Raw genomic sequence first — 15,635 nt, 5'->3', positions numbered from 1 at the left:
GGGTTCAAGCGATTCTCCTACCTCAGCCCCCCGAGTAGCTGGGACTACAGGCACGTGCCACCATGTCCAGCTCATTTTTGTATTTTTAGTAGAGGCGGGGTTTCACTATGTTGGCCAGTCTGGTCTCAAACTCCTGACCTCATGATCCGCCTGCCTCAGCCTCCCAAAGTGCTGGCAGTACAGGCGTGAGCCACTGGCCTCAGGAGCATGTTTTAATCTCTGTTGTGAGTCATCAGCTGGGGATGAATCTTCAGGTTGAAGCACTTGCACAGCTGGCTCTCTCCTAGCTGTGTAAGAACCTCTAGCCTGGGTGCACAGCCATGCTGGCTTCATAGGCCATATGCTGGCCCAGGTCTCTCCAGCCTAGTTCCTGTGTCTTTCTTTAAATGAAAGTAGCTCTGGCAAGGTACATGCACATCTAAGCTGCCAGGACATCTGAGCTTTGGTCATGGGGGAGACAGGAGGTGCTTCTGGCCTGGGGGTGAGGAGCGAGTGACCTCTAAACCAGTAGTGCCAGAGGAATCACCAGGACAGTGGTTTCACATGAGCTGGCCCCACCCATACCTGTTGGATTAGGTCCAATCCCTCTGGAGACTGCTCAGGAGTGTGTCGTGTAAGAAGTCCTGCAGGTGATTCCCACCTAGTTTAGTGGAAGGAAATATCACCTGAGGACTGCAATACCATAGGTGCGTCTGTGATTAGTCACGGAGCATATTTGAGTACTGAGACCTAATTGCAGGCCTAAGGTCGAGGAATACAGGGTTGTAGGCGACAGTTGGTCTGTCTGCTGCCCTGGGAATAGCCTTTGAGCTCATTTAGACATACTTTATTGACAGGCCACAAAGAGGCAAGGGAAGAGCCCTGGACAGGGAGCCAGGGACCCTGAGCTTTGGCCTGCCACTGCCTTGCAGTTTGACAGACCTCAGATTTCATCTGGGAAATTCGGGGTTTCATTTTATTAGTGGAACCTCACACCCAGTCAGAGCAGAGAGGAGCCGCCATGCTGGAGCTCTCTGCAGGGATGACTGCAGGCCTCAGGTCCCTGCCAACTCCAGCAGCGCTGTAGCCCTCTGCCTGGAAGAGCTGCTCTGACCTGCAGCCTCTGGGCCTCCATCTGGCCACTCTTCTGCTCTTGGCTTTTGTGTTCTTCTCTTAGAACTTCTTAAGCTACATTGGGACACCAGATAATTCTGAATTCTTCCGTTTTCAAAGAGTGTCTAAAACTGCTTTCAGATAGATGTTACATTTAGGCAGAATTTAACCACTTTATGTTGACTAAACTTGACAACAAAAAAGCGCCCGGACAGGGCAGCTCCTGTCTGTAATCCCAGCACTTTGGGAGGCTGAAGTGGGAGGATCTCTTGAGCCCAGGAGTTTGAGATCAGCCTGGGCAACGTAGAAAGGCCCCGTCTATATTTTTAATTAATTAATTAAAGTTTTTTTTTAAAGCACTCATCATGAAAGAACATAGCAAAATACCAAAAAAGAAAACTAAGCCAATAACCAAGTCAAAATGAGGTGTGGAGTTCTGACTGTGTGTCTTTGGGGCGTCTTCCCATCTTCCTGGCAGGTCTGAGCGTGGATCGCCCTTGTGCCAGAGCCGTAAAGGTGGACTGTCCCTACCCGCTGTCCCAGATCACAGCCCGGAACAATGTGGTGTGGGCGCTGACAGAGCAGAGGGCCCTCCTGTACCGGGAGGGCGTGAGCAGCTTCTGTCCGGAAGGCGAGCAGTGGAAGTGTGACATCGTCAGGTACTGGCGGGCCGGAGACTCCTTTCACATCCTGCTTGTCCTACCCTTCGTTCTTGTCCACTTGACACCACAAGGCAGCATGAGGCCATTCCTGGGAGGCAGGACCCGCAGCCTCCATGGCTATAGGCTAAGCTTGAATCTCTGCCTAATTCTGACCAGCAAACTGGATGTTGAGTCAGAGCTCAATTTTTAAAAATGCTGCCGCCCTCTGTGCAGCCCTGAGCATCATAGCGTCATGAGGCTGTCATGACGGTCTCTACTCAGAATTGCCCACCATGAGGTAGTTCTGGTTTAGTGTCTGTGACGGCTTAGGTCCAAATATTTTTCTTTATTTTCATGCTAATCAATTGAAGTTCATCTCTGAACTGTAGCTTTTTTTTTTTTTTTTTTTTTTTTTTGATACAGGTTCTCACTCTGTCGCCCAGGCTGGGGTGCAGTGCCATGATCACGGCTCACTGCAGCCTTGACCTCCGGGCTCAGGTGATCCTCCTGCCTCAGCCTCCTGAGTAGCTGGGACTACAGGTGCATGCCACTATGCCCAGCTAATTTTTGTATTTTTTGTAGCGATGGGTTTTGGGTTTTCATCCTGTTGCCCAGACTCATCTTGAACTCTTGGGCTCAAGCAATTCTCCTGCCTTGGCCTTCCAAAGTGCTGGGATTACAGACATGAGCCACTAAGCCTGGCCTGATCTCTGAACTGTAATTTATTAAGCTATTTTTTTTTTTTTTTACCATTCAAGATGTTAGTTATAGAATTGCCATCAGATCATTTTACTAATATGGAAGTATTAATAGTCCTTTGAAAAACTAGATTAGGATATTCTTGGTTTGAATTTAGCAAGCCAATAAACTTTCAGTAATACCTATTAAGAGCCAGAATGGTCCAGGTGCAGCAGCTCACGCCTGTAATCCCAACACTTTGGAAGGCCGAGGCAGGCGGATCACAAGGTCAGGAGTTCGAGACCAGACTGACCAACATAGTGAAACCCCATCTCTATTAAAAATACAAAAATTGACTGGGCATGATGGCTCACGCCTGTAATCCCAGCACTTTGGGAGGCTGAGACGGGTGGATCACGACCTCATCTCTACTAAAAATACAAAAAAATAGCCAGGCGTGGTGGCGGGCGCCTGTAGTCCCAGCTACTCGGGAGGCTGAGGCAGGAGAATGACGTGAACCCGGGAGGCGGAGCTTGCAGTGAGCCAAGATCGCACCACTGCACTCCAGCCTGGGTGACAGAGCGAGACTCTGTCTCAAAAAAAAAAAAAAAAAAATACAAAAATTAGCCGGGCGTCTCAGGAGGCTGAGGCAGGAGAATCACTTGAACCTGGGAGGCGGAGGTTGCAGAGAGCCAAGACTGCACCATTGCACTCCAGCCTGGGTGACAGAGCAAAACTCAATCTCAAAAAACAAACAGACAAAAAAAAGCAACAACAACAAAAAGCCAGAATGGTGCTAGGAGCTGGGTGCGCCAAGAGGGCTGAGACTGGCCCTGCTCTCACGGGGGGCCCCGTGCATGGATGGACACCCATTAGCACAGATGGCCCTAAACAGGAGTGTGGAGTGTGCAGCACTGAGGGAACCATGGACTCCATGCAGAGATCAGGAAGGCAGCATGCAGAGTGGACCAACAGCTAAGCCTTGAAGCTGACGAGGACTTCCCCATATGGAAGGAGGGGGAGGGCATCTCCAGCAAAGAGGGCAGTGTCTGCCTAGGTCCAGCTGCACAGAATAGCCTGGCACATCGGGGGAGTTTACAGTCACTCCCTTGGTGAGGTGGGGAGTTTATAGTCACTCCCTTGGTGAGGGAGGGAGTAGAGAAATGGAGGCGCTCAGGGGCCTTGGATTCCTTTTGTGCCTACTCACTTTTTTCTTAGGTTATTTTCTCTTAAGAGTGTTTCCGGCCATTCTGGGTCATCAATGTGTCTTTCAAAAGCTGCCACCCACTTGAACCATTTATCTTGCACAGTAATTTAACTCGGACTCAAACTTCCTTCCCTGGCACTTGACAATCCGCTCCAGGGTCACGTCTCTTCTCCCAGCCACGCCTGCCGGGAGACCCTGGATGTCCGCAGTCCAGACACGCTGGGCACTCTGCCTGTGGGTGCTGACCCCCCGTTCTCCTCCTTATTTTCAGCGAAAGGCAAGCTTTAGAACCCATCTGCATAACGCTCGGGGATCAGCAGACTCTCTGGGCCCTGGACATCCATGGGAACCTGTGGTTCAGAACCGGCATTATTTCCAAGAAGCCCCAAGGAGATGACGACCATTGGTGGCAAGTAGGTGTTCAGCTCTGGGCCACGTGCTGAGGTCTCCCTGACCTTTTCTGCTTCCCCTTTTCTTACTTCTCTCTTTTCCTTAAAGATACTGGATTAAATTTAAAATATTCACTTTTTTATTGTTTGTTTGTTTGATTTGAAAGAAGATCTCCTTCTGTCATCCAGGCGGAAGAGCAGTGGCGCAATCACGGCTCACTGCAGTCTTGACTTCCTGGGCCCAGGTGATTCTCCCACCTCAGCCTCCCAAGTAGCTGGGACTACAGGCATGTGCCACCACGCCCGGCTAGTTTTTTGTATTTGTTTGTAGAGACAGGGTTTTGGCATGTTGCGCAGGCTGGTCTCAAACTCCTGAGCTCAAGAGATCCACCCAGACTGGGCAGAGTGGCTCACACCTGTAATCCCAGCAATTTGAGAGGCAAAGGCAGGCAGGCAGATCACTTGAGTCCAGGAGTTCAAAGCCAGCCTGGGCAACATGGTGAAACCCTGGCTCTACCGAAAATACAAAAATTAGTTGGGCATGGTGGCACACGCCATTGGTCCCAACTACTCGGAAGGCTGAGGTGTGAGAATAGTTTGAGCCCAGGAGACAAAGGTTTCAGCCAAGATCACACCACCACACTCCAACCTGGGCAACAGAGCTAGACCCTGTCTCAAAAAAAATAAAAAAGAGAGAGAGAGAGAAATCCACCCGCTCCGCCTCCCAAAGTCCTGGGATTACAGGTGGAGCCACCACTCCCAGCCAATAGTATTCCTTTTTTTCTCTTTGATGGATTAGACTTTGCTGTGTTTGAGTACATTAGAAACATCAAGGACTTTTCATCATAGGAAATAATTTGCAAAACTCTTTGTGTAAATAATGCACTTAATTTATTTATTTTGATATTGTTTATACATTTATTATTATAGGCTAAATAAACCGAGTGACATCCATTTGAAGACCTAGGTAATAATGATGTTTAATTATGAACAAATGTGCTAAGAAAAGAGCCCAGATAATACGTTTGAAAGCCCAACCCAGAAATAAAATTGAGCTGTCTCTGCTTATTCAGAAGGCCTCTAGGTAAATGATATTTCAGCAAAGACAGGAGAATTTTCCCACGTGCTTCCAGAAAAGGAAACACTTTTAAGAAACAGGATGAGGGTATAATCAGGCTCACTGTGTGTGATCTGGTCCCAGCAAGAGCGCCTAGAATGAATTTCTCTTTTCTTTTTCTTTTCTTTTTTTCTGGGGCAGGGTCTCACTCTTTTGCCCACACTGGAGTGTGGTGGCAGGATCACGACCCACCTCAGCCTCCCAAGTAGCTGGGACCACAGGCACATGCCACCATGCCCAGCTAATTATTTTGGTAGAAACAAGGTCTTGCTGTTATCCAGGCTGGTCTGGAACTCCTTGGCTCAAGCAATCCTCCCACCTTGACCTCCCAAAGCACTGGGATTACAGGCATGAACCACCACCCTCGGCCCTAGAATGGATTTTCAAAGGAGTGTCTACTTTCCCCTTCTTTGGTATAGTTTAGTGTTAGCGTTGCTCCCACAGTCTCCCACTGTGGTAGGTAAGATTGCACTGATAGTCGATGGTCATAAAATATTTGATGTTTCTTTTTTTTGAGATGGAGTCTTGCTCTGTCACCCAGTCTGGAGTGCAATGGCACAATCTCAGCTCACTGCAACCTCCGCCTCCTGGGTTCAAGCGATTCTCCTGCCTCAGCCTCCTGAGTAGCTGGGACTACAGGCATGCACCACCAGGCCCAGCTAATTTGTGTATTTTTGGTAGAGACAGGGTTTCACCATGTTGGCCAGGTTGGTCTCAATGTCTTGACCTTGTGATCTGCCTGCCTCAGCCTCCCAAAGTGCTGGGATTATAGGCGTGAACCACCATGCCCGGCCAGTATTTGATGTTTCTGAAGTATCTTGTCCCATTGGTTTATATTTTATTGTCACCTCAGACTTGCTTTGTTGAAGGCTTGTCTTGCATTGACTGCTCTGAGGTCTTTCAGATGAAATGTAGAAAAATGAGTTGTGGCCGGGCGCGGTGGCTCACGCTTGTAATCCCAGCACTTTGGGAGGCCGAGGCGGGCGGATCACGAGGTCAGGAGATCGAGACCACGGTGAAACCCCGTCTCTACTAAAAATACAAAAAGTTAGCCGGGCGTGGTGGCGGGCGCCTGTAGTCCCAGCTACTCAGAGAGGCTGAGGCAGGAGAATGGCGTGAACCCAGGAGGCGGAGCTTGCAGTGAGCCGAGATTGCGCCACTGCACTCCAGCCTGGGCGACAGAGCGAGACTCCGTCTCAAAAAAAAAAAAAAAAAAAAAAAAGAAAAATGAGTTGTGTTTGCTCTTTGATAAAATATGTATTGTATATAATATGTACATTGTATACAGATGTATCTAATTTTATATACTAGGTAATATTTGGTAGTTATGCAAATGATTTTAAAATACCTTTTGTGTACTTGTAACCATATATATACATATACATGTAAAAATATACATATATGTATTTTTGTAGAGACAGGGTTTCACCATGTTGGCAGGCTGGTCTGGAACTCCTGACCTCAAGTAATCCGCCTGCCTCAGCCTCCCAAAGTGCTGGGATTACAAGCGTGAGCCACTGTGCCCGAGCAGGAGTAGGGCATTTATGCCAGTGATGTTCTGTGTAATCAAACCCTGCAGGGCAGAAATGTGAGTGAACATCACGGAGAATCAGATTTTCACTCATAAAGAACTTCCCTTACATCAAGCTGCCCAAGAAGAGAGGAGTTTCCTGCAGGGTGGGGTGGTTGGAGAAATGTCTGAGGTATATGAATGCTTTTCAGGAATGTTATAGAAGCAAGCTACCCTTCTGAGCTAGGGTTAGAGTCTAGATACCCAGGATGGTCCTAGTTGATGCTCTTGCCCTGGAGTAATTATTAGTAGGCCCAATTCAGATCATAAATTAGTTCATCACAGCCTTGCACGGTGGCTCACACCTGTAATCCCAGCACTTGGGGAGGCCGAGGCGGGCGGATCACCTGAGGTCAGGAGTTTGAGACCAGCCTGGCCAACATGGCGAAACTCCATCTTTACTAAAAATATAAAAAATTATCCGGGTGTTGTGGCGTGCGCCTGTAGTCCCAGCTACTCGGGAGGCTGAGGCACGAGAATCTCTTGAACTCAGGAGGCGGAAGTTGCGGTAAGCCAGAATTGCACCACTGCACTCCAGCCTGGGTGGCAGAGCAAGACTATGTCTCAAAAAAAAAAAAAAAAAAAAAAAGTTCATCACTCTACTTGTGATACCTTTTTAAATGCATATAATGTTTGTAAGTACCATATACTGTTGTCCATTGGAAATACCTGATTTAAAAGCAAAATTAAAGCTGGGCATAGTGGTTCATGCCAGTAATCCCAACACTTTGGGAGGCCAAGGTAGGGAGATCACTTGAGCCCAGAAGTTCAAGACCAGCCTGGGCAACATAGGGAGACCTGTCTCTACAAAAAATTTAAAAATTGGCTACATGTGGTAGCATTCGCCTGTATTTGGGAGGCTGAGGTGGGAGAATTGCTTGATCCTGGAAGTCAAGGCTGAGTATGATTGTGCCACTGCACTCCAGCCTGGATGCCAGAGCAAGACTGTCGCAGAAAAGATGGCAAAATTATTCTTTCTCACTCTGATTAGAATGAAAGTCTTCTTAGAAGGGGTGTGAGGGGGTGATACTTAATCACAAAAGTAATGCATGCTTGTAACAGATCCATGTTGTATAAAAGTGTGTAAAATGTGAATATATTCTTCCATACCTTTAAATCCAACCCTACGAAGGAGCTGGAGTTAGCATTAGCAGTTTGATGGCATCCTGCCACATTTTTTTTGGTCCTTTCACAGGCGCACATGTGCACATTTGTGTTTGGATGGTCATCTTGTTACTAGAAATGCAGAGGTGTGGACTGGGCTAGAACCTTCCCTCAAGGCAGAGAGTCCGCACTTGTAACTGCTCTGACAGCAGAGCTTTTGTTTGTCTTCTCCTTCCAGGTGAGCATCACAGACTATGTGGTCTTTGACCAGTGCAGCTTATTTCAGACGATAATCCATGCCACTCACTCAGTGGCCACAGCGGCCCAAGCCCCTGTAGAAAAGGTGGCAGATAAGCTGCGCATGGCGTTTTGGTCCCAGCAGCTTCAGTGCCAGCCAAGCCTTCTCGGGGTCAATAACAGCGGTGTCTGGATCTCCTCGGGCAAGAATGAATTCCACGTCGCTAAGGGAAGTCTCATAGGTGGGTGAATTGCTGTAATTTTCACACTGGCTTTATAGGCAGCCTCACTTTAAAGCCAACATTTAAAGAAAAGCTTTAAGATCTCAACTTGAAAAGATAATTTAGTGCCAGCGGTATGAAGTGTCTAGTGGAGGCACTCTATGCTTTGTGATCAGTTTCTCTCCTTTTTAAAAAAACCTATCATTCCTGGCCAGGTGCGGTCGCTCATGCCTGTAATCCCAACACTTTGGGAGGCCGAGGCGGGCAGATCACGAGGTCAGGAGATCGAGACCATCCTGGCTAACACGGTGAAACCCTGTCTCTACTAAAAATACAAAAAATTAGCCGGGCGTGGTAGCGGGCGCCTGTAGTCCCAGCTACTCGGGAGGCTGAGGCAGGAGAATGGCGTGAACCCGGGAGGCGGAGCTTGCAGTGAGCCGACATTGCGCCACTGCACTCCAGCCTGGGTGACAGAGCGAGGCTCCGTCTCAAAAAAAAAAAAAAAAAAAAAAAAATCTATCATTCCTAAAACTCGGATCCCTGTGTCTGGATAGTGTTTCCCCTGGAAACCTTTTATGACATAAGAAAAGCAAATGGAGGTCATTTTTATGTTAACAATTTCACATTTTAAATGAAAAAATCCACCCAAACCTAGTGAGAGAGAATGGTCCATTTCCTGGAGGGAAGGTGATCGCCACTGTTGGAAATGCAAGGCTCTGGCCAGGTCTGTGAATGTAGATGCCAGTCCACACATCCTGGGGTTCGTTTCTGTAAGTGAACCCCTTGCTTTTCTCCAGCCCTCTCCCTGCTGCATGGCCTCCACGACCCTGGGCTGGGTGTGGCTCTGCCTGGCAGTATTCAGAGGGAGATGAATGGCAGGCTGTGATTGCTCATGTCGCTTTATTTAGGGACACTCTAGAATTATCTGGAGAAAGGGTTTGAAGGCCAGCTGTCATCCAGAACTAAGATCTGAAGTGGTTTTGTCTGTGTTTTCTTTCCTTAACACATTCTTCCTATTTACTCTTTCCAGGCACCTACTGGAATCATGTTGTTCCCCGTGGGACAGCTTCTGCTACAAAATGGGCCTTTGTGTTGGCTTCTGCGGCTCCCACGAAGGAAGGTGGGTCAGTCTTAGCCTCGCTGAAGAATCTAGAGCACAGCTTGGCCATTGGAAAGGTTCAAACCACAGTCTGACTGTGGCCTCGTTGGTGATGGGGCATGCATCGGAGACCGACCACGCAAGGGTGTCAGAGGCCAGTAGCCCTTGTTAGCTGAGCTGAGGGCCCTGAATCGGGATAGGCCTGACCAGGAGAGCCTCTGAGAGGGACCAAGCATGGTGAAGATGAGGGAAAGTGTCCTTCTGAAGGAGGGGCTCACACAGTGCAGCCACCGGGGCTGGCAGCTGGTGACTTCCAGTGGCACATGGCAAGGGTCACAGCTTCTTTGGGCACCTTCCCATCTCCCCTTGAGAATCCTTCTGTCACCTCCCAGCAACTTCCTTCCATCTTGTTCACAGCCTCCGGATAACCTAAGTCCCAAATTTGCACCCTATTAGGCAGACCTGCCCTGCAGGGGGTGCTCCTGTCAACCACTTTCTGGGCAGAACTCAGTGTCCCTACGGAGTACAGGGTTTGTGAGGGAGCCAGAGCACCGGAGGGTGAGGGAGCTGGCATCTGCAGCCAGGAGAGGCAGTACCCCCCAACCAGTTAGCTGGGAGCCCAGGCAGTCAGGTGACCTCTCTGGGAAGTAGCTGTACCTCCTCCCGGGATTGCATGAGGATGAAACGCGAAGACGCCGTGAAATCTGTGATGAAGAGGGAATCGTTTGCTTAGTTGAAACCATTAGTCCCACTAGGATGCGGGTGACTGGGTCAGTACAATAACTTCTTACTCACCAGATTGTTCGGACCACAGTTCTGGAACCCAGAAATCTCTGAAAACAGTAAGTTATTTCTTGAGTTTGGCATAAATTAATTTGGCAGCAAAACCTGACCGGATCTCACATAGCTGCCTCCAGCCTTGGTTGATCTGTTGGCTGTGACTGCATCTGTGTTGCAGGGATGTTACCGCACTTCACCGGGGAGTGCCTGGCCCCTCTGTGGTTGTTTTGTAAACCTCTGGCATACCCATTAGTTTAGGTTTTCAAAAATCCAGAAAAAGTTTGAATTCCAAAACATGTGGCCACAAGTTGTAGATAATACTTCAGATGATGTACTGTGACCAAGGTTTTAACTGCCCTAAGGATTATTTGCATTTTAAACAGAATCTGTTAAACCTAAAGGACTTTTTTAAAAGCTGTAGGGAATGAAAGGACATGATTTTGAGGCAAGGATGGGAAGAGAAGCACTTCCAGCTTCCTAAGCCTTCTCCAGCAGCTGCCCCACCCGCTGGCCCCATCCCCAGAAGGCCCGGGAGAGCACCATGGCACCATCCTTCCTAGGAACGGCCAACTCTCCCTCCCTCCAGAGCACTGAGTTGATAGTCTTCTCCTCTTGGTAAAATTAACTTTCTATATTAAAAATGCTTCGGTGCCTTTGTTCAAGTGAAAAACTTCCCAGCCCATGACAAATGGGAGGTCAAAGCCACTAAGCCAACATTATGGCCTTCATAAAATCTCCTAAGCCTTGCCTTCTTTGCATTTATTTCCAACATCTCAGGCGTGTTTCTTGTTAGTCGCAGTGTTTCCCTCTGCTGTCTACCTTAAAGTGCTACACCGCTCCTGCCGCGTGGGAATGGGCGGGTGAGCGAGCCGGCATCCGCGGCCAGGTGTCCGGCGTCTGCCAAAAGGCAAAGGCTGCCTTGTGCGTTTAGGGCAGGTGGCTCGGTGCAGACAACACCTCGATGACAAACATGACCCCTTTCTGCAGGAAGCTTCCTGTGGCTATGCCAGAGCAGCAAGGACCTGTGCAGCGTCAGCGCCCAGAGCGCACAGTCGCGGCCCTCCACGGTGCAGCTGCCTCCCGACGCCGAGATGCGCGCCTATGCCGCCTGCCAGGATGCGCTGTGGGCGCTGGACAGCCTCGGCCAGGTGTTCATCAGGACGCTCTCCAATAGCTGCCCCACAGGCATGCACTGGACCAGGCTGGACCTCTCCCAGCTAGGTACGGCCACCTCGTGAGTACACCTGCCGGTGCCCTGACTGCCCTAAAACCGCATCACAGCGTGACGTCGGACAAAACTGCCCGGCCTGTGTTCAACCCATGAGAGTTCTGAGAGGATGTTTATAAGTTGCTGCATTTCAGGCTCAATTGGCCACTCTTTCAGACTAGACAGGCTCTGGGTTTTGTCCCTTTCCCTGCCCCTTAGAGTTTGCAGGGCTGTCAGAACCTGAGGAGGGTGCACGTCCTCAGGTCAAGGGGCCACGCACTGCGAGCGGCTCGAAGGATACTGGTGATGGAGCTGCCCCGTCAGTCTGTCTGAATATGGAACATAGCTTTATGACCTGAAAAGCTGAAAAGATGGGTGCTCCCTACAACAGGATCAGTGCCACGTTTGTCCATCTCCTCAGGACGGTACCTGGCAGAGGAGAGTGGCTCAGCACACAGGTGCCAGCTCTCCTTCAGCTCAGCCAGATCCAGGAGGACCTGCACCCACTAGCTCCTGCTTTTCTCTGAATCTTCTATCAAAAGCCGTGGAGTAGGCTAAGAAATGTAGTGCTATTTGTAGGCCGGGCACAGTGGCTCACACTTGTCATCCCAGCACTTTGGGAGGCTGAGGTGGGTGGGTCATCTGAGATCAAGAGTTCGAGACCAACCTGGCCAACATGGTGACACCCTGTCTCTACTATAAATACAAAAAAAAATTAGGTGGGTGTGGCAGCACACGCCTGTAGTCTCAGCTACTCAGGAGGCTAAGGCAGGAGAATTCCTTGAACCCGGGAGGCGGGGGTTGCAGTGAGCCAAGATCATGCCATTGCACTCCAGCCCAGGCAACAGAGCGAGATTCTGTTTCAAAAAAAAAAAAAAGAAGAAGAAAGAAATGTAGTGCTGCTATTTGTAAATAATTCATTCATGTTCCAAGAAATAATAACATAAGCCCACAGCATTAGATTTCTCTCTGAGTAGATTCTTGGTGGATCAGGCAGCATAGGTGTGGTTTGCCTGAAGGTGGAGTTGTGCAGATGGCCCCCAGTGCCCGGATGAGCCCTGCGCTTGCAGCAGGACTGACTTAGGAACTTCCTGGCTGCAAGGCTTCCCAGTTTTTTTAACTCAGAACCAGCATTTGGTTACGTGGTAGACTTGAATTGTATAAGCATTTAATGTTTGAGAACTCAACCACATGTGCTCACCAAAAAAAAAAAAAAAAAAAAGAGCGGGGAGAAAGAAAGCAAGAAGAGGGCTGGGCACAGTGGCTAATGCCTATAATCCCAGCACTTTGGGAGGCCCCACGGAGGGCAGATCACCTGAGGTCAGGAGTTCAAGCCCAGCCTGGCCAACATGGTGAAACCCTGTCTTTACTAAAAATACAAAAATTACCTGTGTGTGATGGCACACGCCTGTAATCCCAGCTACTTGGTTGGGAGGCTGAGGCACGAGAATCACTTGAACTTGGTAGGCAGAGGTTGCAGTGAACTGAGATCCATGCCATTGCACTCCAGCCTGGGTGACAGAGCAGGACTCTGTCTCAAAAGAAAAAAAAAAAAAGCAAGAAGAGAAGGGCTTGTCCCCCTTCTCCCCAAGCCCCTGGCTGCATTGCAGTCTGTATGCTACCAGCTGACGAGGAGAGCCTCTTGCCATTCTGTAAAGCAAGCATCATACTAGGCAGCCTGGTGGTGGTTGATGTGCTCAGCCCCAGGGGCTCCTACAGGGTGCTGAGTAGACATCACCCATTCTTTTGCCTGAAAAGGCCCCTGAACACTAACTCAACTGAAGAAGCAAGTTCTGTTCCAAGGCTTGGGGATTGAAGGTTTGTCCAGGGCAATTTTTGTTCTTTATGCTTTGAGCCTCCCTACCTGCCTTTTGGACCCACCAGTCACCATCTAGCTTTTTGAGAACACCCACCTCTCCACATCACTGACAGTGACTGATAGACAAGGCTGAGGCTGAGAGTGGCCTGAACATTGGTGCTGGCTGACCTGCCGCCTGCTCTGGAAAGCCTTTCATTTGTTCAGAGACCCTACTGGTCCTGAGCCTTTCTCCAGCAGCTCCTACCCAGACTAACTGGAAAATGCCGCTAGTTCCCTCTGGGGGTAAAAAGTCCAGGGCATGATGTGTATTCTCCCTGCTCCTCAATCTTGAGCACTGTGGGAGGCCGTGTTCACCTGCACCATTTGGGTGAGAAGCAGAACTGTTTCCCTTGCACATCCCCTTCCCAGCCCCTCCAGGAAGGCTGCTGCACCATGGTGGGGTTCAGAGTGAATGGGCATCATGCCAGGTTCTGCACTGCTGGAGCCAGCCCTGCCTGGGCCTCCTGCCTCCAGCACAGCTCATGCCTCCCTCCTGGCTCTATCCAGTCCTCCCAGCACCAGCTAACTGGCCAAAGTGGTGCAGGTCTCTAAGGTGTGTATTTGGGCTTCACTGGGAGGTTTCTCTAGGGGAGAAACCTGGCTTGAGTGGGATTGAGTCTCAAGAGTGTGAGGAAACAGGAACAAGTCCATCCTGAGTCCAAGATGGCCTTGGGCCCTCTGGTGTTCAGCAGATATTCATTGAGGGGTTGGGTGTGTGAACAGAGGGATGGCCTGGGGGTCCTGGTCACTGTGGATGGGCAGGTTTTCACTGAGCCCCTGTGTTCTGCCTGCAAAATCATTAGCAAATCAATGTCAGTATCCAGCTGACCCTGAAATGGATCAGACAGGCAGTGGGTGCAAGGAGGTCACAGGCAGAGGTGTGGGGACTCATGGCAGAGGCAGGACAGAGCTGGGCCCCAGGCAGGCTCTGGACTCTGGGCAAGCTGCTGTCACCTTGAACTGCAATTTCCTCTCCTTTCTTTTTTTTTTTTTTTTTTTATCCCAGGTGGGGTCTCACTCTGTCACCCAGGCTAGAGTGCAGTGGCACGATCTTGGCTCACTGCAACCTCTGCCTTCACAGGCTTAAGCAATCCTCGCACCTCAGCCTCCCAAGTAGCTGGGACCACAGGCATGTGCCACCATGCCCAGCTAATTTTTTTGTTTTTTGAGACAGAGTTTCGCTCTGTTGCCCAAACTGGAGTGCAGTGGCATGATCTCGGCTCTCTGCAGCCTCTGCCTCCCAGGTTCAAGCAATTCTCCCTGTCTCAACCTCCCGAGTAGCTGAGATTACAGGCACCCACTACTACACCTGGCTAATTTTTTGTATTTTTAGTAGAGACAGGGTTTTGCCATGTTGGCCAGTCTGGTCCTGAACTCCTGACCTCAGGTGGTCCGCCTGCCTCCGCCTCCCAAAGTGCTGGGATTACAGGCATGAGCCACCACGTACGGTCCCTGCTAACTTTTGTATTTTGGGTAGAGATGGGGTTTCATCATGTTGGCCAGGCTAGTCTTGAACTCCTGACCTCAAGTGATCCACCTGCCTTGTCCTCCCAACGTGCTGGGATTACAAGTGTGAGCCACCATGCCCGGCCTTGGTTTCCTCTCCTTTCTAATGGGAGCAGCAACCCCCAAGCCCAACCCCCCGGAGGATGCACGGGGCATCCCATCTAAATGTCAGCCATCTCCGGGCGGTGTGGTCATCCGAAGGCTGTGACACATCTTGCTTGGGGGTGCTCTCTAGTCTTTGTTAGCTGCTGGTGGTGGGGCTTTTGCTTGTGTTGCCCCAGTTTGTGCCACAGGGAGGGCAAATCCAGCATCTCTTGTTAAAGCACCACCTCGCTTAGTCCTTATCCTGCCCTGAACTTTAGATTTTGTTTATTTGAGTTACCTGGTTGATCTTGAAATGTCAGATTAAGACTCCTTTCCTGTTTCCTACACATCCTGAGAGAATGCAGCAAGTCCAGGGTTGGCAGCTTTGTGTTGGGGCAAGGGAGGTGAACAGGCGGCCAGGACCCCTAGGCCATTCCTCTGCTCACATACCCATCCCCTCAATGAGTATCTGCTGAACACTGGAGGGCCCAAGGCCATCTTGGACTCAGGGTGGACTTGTTCCTGTTTCCCTCTCGCTCTTTTTTTTTTTTTTTTTTGAGACGGAATCTTGCTCTGTTGCCCAGACTGGAGTGCAGTGGCACAATCTCGGCTCACTGCAAGCTCTGCCTCCTGGGTTCACGCCATTCTCCTGCCTCAGCCTCCCGAGTAGCTGGGACTACAGGCTCCCACCACCACGCCCGGCTAATTTTTTGTATTTTTAGTAGACACGGGGTTTCACCGTGTTAGCCAGGATGGTCTCGATCTCCTGACCTCGTGATCCGCTCACCTCAGCCTCCCAAAGTGCTGGGATTACAGGCATGAGCTACTGTGCCCGGCCTCCCTCT

At 49.9% G+C, this 15,635-nt stretch overlaps 1 protein-coding gene across 4 annotated transcripts in view; it reads left to right on the top strand.

Annotated features, from left to right (window-relative positions):
• Window positions 1–15,635, top strand: part of TECPR2 (tectonin beta-propeller repeat containing 2) — a 143,788-nt gene that overhangs the window by 80,246 nt on the left and 47,907 nt on the right. For all 4 annotated transcript variants that reach the window (XM_055288102.2, XM_055288103.2, XM_063643823.1 and 1 more), the window contains exons 12-16: window positions 1,571–1,751; window positions 3,890–4,031; window positions 8,037–8,277; window positions 9,287–9,376; window positions 11,123–11,356. In XM_055288102.2, coding sequence (XP_055144077.1) covers window positions 1,571–1,751; window positions 3,890–4,031; window positions 8,037–8,277; window positions 9,287–9,376; window positions 11,123–11,356 — 888 coding nt within the window. The remainder of the gene's footprint in view (window positions 1–1,570; window positions 1,752–3,889; window positions 4,032–8,036; window positions 8,278–9,286; window positions 9,377–11,122; window positions 11,357–15,635) is intronic.

Source organism: Symphalangus syndactylus, chromosome 8 (genome assembly GCF_028878055.3).
Source record: "Symphalangus syndactylus isolate Jambi chromosome 8, NHGRI_mSymSyn1-v2.1_pri, whole genome shotgun sequence".
NCBI lineage: Eukaryota > Metazoa > Chordata > Mammalia > Primates > Hylobatidae > Symphalangus > Symphalangus syndactylus.
Note: the sequence above shows the minus strand (reverse complement) of the source record. Positions and strands in the feature narration are given on the sequence as shown.